General features: G+C 37.3%; 1 protein-coding gene across 4 annotated transcripts in view; it reads left to right on the top strand.

The window, feature by feature from the left end:
* Nucleotides 1-6,790, top strand: part of pcdhb (protocadherin b) — a 37,839-nt gene that overhangs the window by 14,636 nt on the left and 16,413 nt on the right. For 3 of the 4 annotated variants that reach the window (XM_007541147.2, XM_016665503.1, XM_016665504.1), the window contains exon 4: nucleotides 4-474. In XM_007541147.2, coding sequence (XP_007541209.1) covers nucleotides 4-474 — 471 coding nt within the window. Of the gene's footprint in view, nucleotides 1-3; nucleotides 475-2,826; nucleotides 3,273-6,790 lie in introns of those variants that run through there. The other variant, XM_016665502.1, reaches the window with a different exon arrangement.

Here is a 6,790-nt window from a genome sequence, read left to right as displayed (position 1 = left end):
CTGGTTGTTGTTGCCAAGGACAACGGGGAGCCTGCTCTCTCTGCTACAGTCACCATCAAGCTGCTGACAGTGGAGACTGATGTTAAGGCCTACTCTGACATGACTGAGATGCCTCTGGAATACGACATCTTTTCAGACATCAACCTGTATCTGGTCATCGGTCTGGCCTCGGTGTCATTTCTCCTGCTCATCACCATACTGGTCACCATCGTGCTGAAGTGTCAGAAAGCCAAGCCCAGCAAAACCGCTCCTCCCTGCAGGAACAGTGTGATCAGTGAGAGGAACTCCACCATCGCAGACTCCACTCTGGTGTCCAACGATGCCTACTGGTACAGTCTGTTTCTAGCAGAGACCAGGAAAGGAAAGCTGGTGGTGAGACAGCCTGTGCCAAAGGGCTCCAGATACATCGTGTCCAGCATCCCGAGAGGGACAGGACTGTCAGAGACTAGTGACTCAGCTGCTTCCACTCTGCAGGTAGGAACATAAATGATATATATGCCTTCGGTTTTAAATCTACAAATGAACTTTTTTCAGTTGTAGATTTTTTTTGTAGTCATGCACACATTTTTTTCTATGCATACCTACTAAAAACAGGAATTTACATTTTCTAAAAAAAAAATTCAGTAGCTCCAAGATTTTACTTATTTTACAGACAATGAAATACAATTCCTTTTGAACTAATATTTATGTATACCTTACTTTATTTCATTTTTGAGCTTTTTCTTTTATATTTCATATATTTAAACCATAGTTCTGATTTTTGTCTACCACATGTTTTGTGTGATGATATCTATAATTATTTCTCAATGATCTAACTACACAACATAAATGTACAACTTCTCTGAAAAACATTACAATTTTAGTTAATAGTTTCATTTACGGAAGATTTTGTTCTATTACATATTACATCTTAAATATTTTAGCTAAATTGCTTTTCCTATGATCTCAATTTTTAAAACCTAACAAGCATTTTCTGAAGTTCAATATTTTGCTAATTTTTCTTTTTACGTGTTTTATAAAGTAAAACACATTGCAAGTCTTAAATGTACTTCTTTACCGCTAGACCGTGATGCCATAATTCTTACGTTTATATTTTTTCATAAATCAATTTAATTATTGAACTCTTATGTTATCGAAGAGTCACTTGCAGCTTGGCCCATCGTTCCGTCAGCTCTTAAGAAGAAGTGTCTTCTGCAGTTATCAACTAATGAATGTTATTTATGTACAACAAATATTTAAAACTCTATTTACATAATCTAAATACGGCATATAGATTTTTAGCCGTTGTTTAACATGTTTTTATTTTAATTTGAGATAATAGCAATTCGGAGCTTCTGAAACTAATTGTTTAATCGAAACAATTAAAAATGCATTTAAAAAGACAAAATTCAGAAAATGAACAATAACACTTTGTCAAACACGACAGTGTTCTAACGTGTTATATTTTACTAACTTGCATCTATATTTCATATTTGATTAACACCTTATTTACCGTATTTTCTTGGGCTCGTATTTCACAACTTTTATTTCTTATCTTAATGGTGGCGCTATTTGGCAGTTAATATCAAAGCCTGTAAACGTCATCGGGGGTGGGCCTTTATGATTTGATCGTCATTGTGTAAAGACTGTGGAACTCTGTGGTGCAAGGACGCTAAGCAGAAAATGTAGTCACATTTGTTTTTGCATTTTGACTCGATCAGAAATATTTTGGAAATTTTCATTTCATAGATGTGGGTAACACGATCATGATCACCGGAAACTTCTGTTTTATCATCTGAAGTGTTTTCAATCTATAGCAAAAATGGCTCTTGTAACAAAGACGTCACTGCGGAGGTACGTGGCACTTTTTCTTCTTTTTACCTCCGTTCGCGACGCATCAACCTCGGTAACACATTATTCTATTTCCGAAGAGATGAAAGAAGGATCAGTGGTCGCTAACCTCGCAGCAGATCTCGGACTGGACATTACAACGCTAACAAAGAGAAAGATGAGAGTTGACATAATCGCGAACAAGAAATATCTGGATGTGAACAAAGAGACTGGTGATCTGTATGTTCTGGAAAAGATTGACAGAGAACACATTTGCACCACAAAGACATCATCCTCTTGTTACCTTAGACTGGAAGTCACATTGGACAACCCAGTGCGTATTTTTAACATCGAAGTAGAAATTGTGGACATGAATGACAACGCCCCACAATTTCGAAGAGACGTCATACATTTAGATATATCGGAAGCGACACAAAAAGGGGAGAGATTTTCTTTAAGCAATGCCGTTGATCGTGACGTTGGTACTAATGCACTAAAAACATATCAACTGAGCGAAAGTGAATATTTCAGTATCGAGGTTCAGAGTGGAAGAGAAGGGTCCAAATTTGCAGATTTAATTTTGAAAAAAACCTTAGATCGCGAGAAGCAAGCTGTTCATAATCTAATACTTACGGCTATAGATGGAGGAACACCTGCTCGATCTGGCACCGCTAGTGTTATTGTTCGTGTTTTGGACACCAATGACAATGCTCCCATGTTTCATAAAGCTAGTCTAACAGTTACAATGCTAGAAAATTCTCCAATTGGAAGCCATGTTATTAATCTTAATGCAACTGATTTAGATGAGGGATCAAACTCGGAAATTACATACTCATATAGTTTATANCATGTAACATTAATTTAACATATTAAAACATTTCTACTGATTAGACATACTGAGTTTATAAATGTCTGCAAAATATTTTTGAAATTTGTTGTTGGCGCATTACATGTGTGATTTAAAAGTTAGGGACAGGACTGTCAGAGACTAGTGACTCAGCTGCTTCCACTCTGCAGGTAGGAATCCAGTGGATACGTGTCATCTCATTTTTGATACGTTTTGCACATTTATTTTCGCATTATTTCCCAAGGCATAAGAAACTGTTCTATTTTCAGCGTATGTCAGAAAATTCATTTGGTCAAACAAACGTTTTAATTTGTAATAACCATCTGGATAGCGGAAATTTTTTCGAATGCCACAAATACTGAAATCATGCTCTTTTTTTATTATGTTCATGTATATTTTTCGCTCATTAAGTAACATTTTTAATTCTATCCCTCTTCCACCACCTGTGTATGAGTTCAATGAAGTGATTCTTCACTCGTGTTACTGTCTCTTCCTCCACCCCAAAATGCTATATGTCAATTTGTCCGGACGACAGAGCGCCCAAATCTCTTGCGGTGAAATGGAATCTTTCAAATGCCACATGCTAACAAATAAAGCCCTTTTTTTGAGCGACAAATAATCGGTTTTATGATTACATTTTTGTTGCAGCAATGACATGCTGCTTTCGGTGTTTCCTGATTTTGTCAACCGCTGTTTCACGTACGGCTCATAAGATCTTGCCTGCGAAGAGGGGAGAGAGGGTATCCTCATTTCTCAAACTTTTTGTCTGGGGAAAGTTTGAAATAGATGAATAAATATACGCGGGTTGATTTAAACTGCTAATAGTCGTATATTACCGTAAATGTACATTATATCGGTCTTGTAATGTTCTTATTTTAATTGCGCAGTTCTGCGAAGTTGATGTTTTAATACGAAATTTTTTTAAAAGGCGTTTTTCCCTTCAGGTTTTTTATTATCAATATTATTTAGTATGTGTTTTGTTCAATTTATTGTCTGGCAGTTGTTTTCCGGAACAAAACGGTGGCGCTGTTGCACTAATAACTCTGAACGTTGGGACAAGACGTTATCATTGGAGCTTATTCATAGGATGTCAGGACGGCTCTGTGGTGCTGCGAGGAATTACAGAAAGAGTAGATGCGAATTTTGGTATTTTTCTGGATTTAGAACTATTTGTAAAAGGTTTGGAGAGAGACTTTTAAGGAAAACAAAATCATCAACACCACTAAGCTTTTCTTTTCATCAGTTTGAACGCTAGCATATTTCGAAGCAATGGTTCGTGCAATAACAAAGGGAGAGAGGTATGTTCAGCTCTTCTTTATTATTTTTACCTTCGCCCGGAACATATCGACGGCAGTGACTCATTATTCTATACCAGAAGAAATGAAAGAGGGATCGGTTGTTGCCAATCTTGCGTCAGATCTTAGCCTGGACGTGGCTACACTGAATCGAAGAAGAATGCGAGTTGATATCATCGCTAACAAGAAATATCTGGATGTGAACAAAGAGACTGGGGAGCTGTATATTGTGGAAAAAATTGACAGGGAACTCATTTGTCCCACAAAATCTTCAGCGCCTTGCTATCTACGATTAGAAATAATCCTAGAAAATCCAGTGCGAATCTTCAATATAGAGGTAGAGATTTTGGATATGAATGACAATGCACCACAATTTCGAAGAGACGTCATACATTTAGACATATCTGAGGCTACGCCTAAAGGAGAGAGATTTTCGCTTAGTAATGCAGCTGATCCTGATGTTGGAGCAAATTCATTGAAGACGTACGAGCTCAGTGAAAGCGAACATTTTAATATTGAGGTTCAAACGGGGAGAGACGGGTCAAAATTTGCTGATTTGATCCTTAAAAAACCATTAGATCGGGAGAAGCAGGCGGCTCATAATCTAATGCTCACAGCCATTGATGGGGGAACACCTGCTCGATCTGGCACCGCGAGTGTTATTATTCGTGTTTTAGATACAAATGACAATGCGCCGACATTTGACAAACCCAGTTATACTGTCAATATTTTTGAAAATGACCCAATTGGAAGCCTTGTTGTTCATGTTAAGGCAGTAGATTTAGATGAAGGTTCAAATTCTGAGGTAACATACTCATATAGTCTTTATACGTCAGAAAAAACACAAGAAACATTTAATCTTAATCCAGCCACAGGTGAAGTTACAGTAAAAGGAATGCTGAACTACGAAGACTTTAGGATTTATGACATGGAAATCATAGCAACAGATAAAGGGGTGAATAGTTTATCAGGACAATGTACCATAAAGATCCTAGTTGAAGACATGAATGACAACCACCCAGAAATATCTATTAAATCCTTTCAGAGTCCAGTCAGNTGCAACATTAATTTAACATAGATTAAGACATTTCTACTGATTAGACATACTGAGTTTATAAATGTCTGCAAAATATTTTTGAAATTTGTTGTTGGAGCAGTACATGTGTGTTTTAAAAGTTGTACGGAATTTGTAAAATTTTATGACTTCAAAATTTAAGTCCTACAAGAAAAATAGATTATTTTGAACTGTATATATCTTAATGAGCAGTATTAGATAAAATCCCATGTACTTGCGGGATGTACGAAAAAAAAAAAAAAGATGTTTTCCTCAACTGGAATACTCTACTTAAGATTGCATCACTTGATGGTTGTTTGCTTTGCTAAATTAAAACCCTTTTACACATAACTCAGACATCGTTGAAATTACGGAACCTTTCACTGCGAGGCGCTGTTTTCCATGCTTGGTTACGTAAATTTGTGACATCACGATCGCCGTCACTGTTTGCAATGAAGTGGTGAGAAGAGAACAGATCAGCAACCCCACAGCTCTGATTACATTTGGGTTTAAAGGTTTATCTGTTTAAAAACTAAACGGGTGGTTCTTCGCTAGGGACAGTCAGATTTCCAGTGTTTGTCAAAGCTCCTTTTCAAGAAATTCATTACTCGAAAGAAAACAAAGATAAGTGGCAACCATGGAAGGTTTTGTCTGCTGTCTACATTGGAGAAGGTATGTTCTGACAATTCTTGTTTGCTTTGCTGCAATTAAATCCGCGGTTTCAGTAACGCACTACTCTTTTCCGGAAGAACTGGAAGAAGGCTCCGTAGTCGCAAATCTCGCTGGAGATTTAGGACTAGATGTAAAGACATTGATCGATCGAAAAATGCGCCTGGACACCATAGGAAGTCGGAAATATTTGGACGTGAACAAAGAAACAGGGGAGCTGTTCATTGTCGAGCGAATTGATAGAGAATCTCTCTGCCACGCCAAGACGTCGTGCTATCTGAAAATGGAGGCCATAATTGAAAACCCCAAACGGATATTTTATATCGAGTTGGAGATAATGGACATTAATGATAACGCGCCTCATTTCAGAAGAGACACAATAGATCTAGATATTTCAGAGGCAACACAGGCTGGTGAGCGATTTTCGGTGAGCAACGCAGTTGATCCAGATGTGGGTTCTAATGCTCTCAAAACATATCATCTGAGCGAAAGTGATTTTTTTACGATAGAAATTCAGACTGGGAGAGATGGATCAAAATTTCCCGACTTGATTTTGAAAAAAAGAATTGATCGAGAAGAGCAAGCGGTTCATAATTTAATACTCACAGCAGTGGACGGTGGCATACCGTCTCGTTCTGGAACAGCGAGCATTATTGTCCATGTTTTAGATACAAATGACAACGCCCCTAAATTCAAACCAGAAAACTATGAAGTTAGCGTATTGGAAAATTCTCCCATTGGAAGTAGGGTAATTAATCTTAATGCAACGGATTTAGACGACGGTGTAAATTCAGAATTAATATATTCATATAGTTTGTACACATCAGAGAAAACGCAGGAAACATTTAACTTAAACCCAAGAACAGGTGAAATAACAGTGAAAGGTGTGTTGAATTATGAGGATTTTAGGATCTACGACATGGAAGTTATTGCAACTGATAAAGGAGCTAATGCACTATCAGGACAATGTAAAATTAAAATTCTTGTGGAGGACATGAATGACAACCATCCACATATTTCAATTAAATCCTTCCAGAGTCCAGTCAGTGAGAACATAGAGTTAGACACAGTGATAGCTGTAGTTAGTGTCAGTGATAAAGACTCAGGTGATAATGG

This window comes from Poecilia formosa, unplaced genomic scaffold, assembly GCF_000485575.1.
Source record: "Poecilia formosa unplaced genomic scaffold, Poecilia_formosa-5.1.2 Scaffold592, whole genome shotgun sequence".
Classification (NCBI taxonomy): domain Eukaryota; kingdom Metazoa; phylum Chordata; class Actinopteri; order Cyprinodontiformes; family Poeciliidae; genus Poecilia; species Poecilia formosa.
Note: the sequence above shows the minus strand (reverse complement) of the source record. Positions and strands in the feature narration are given on the sequence as shown.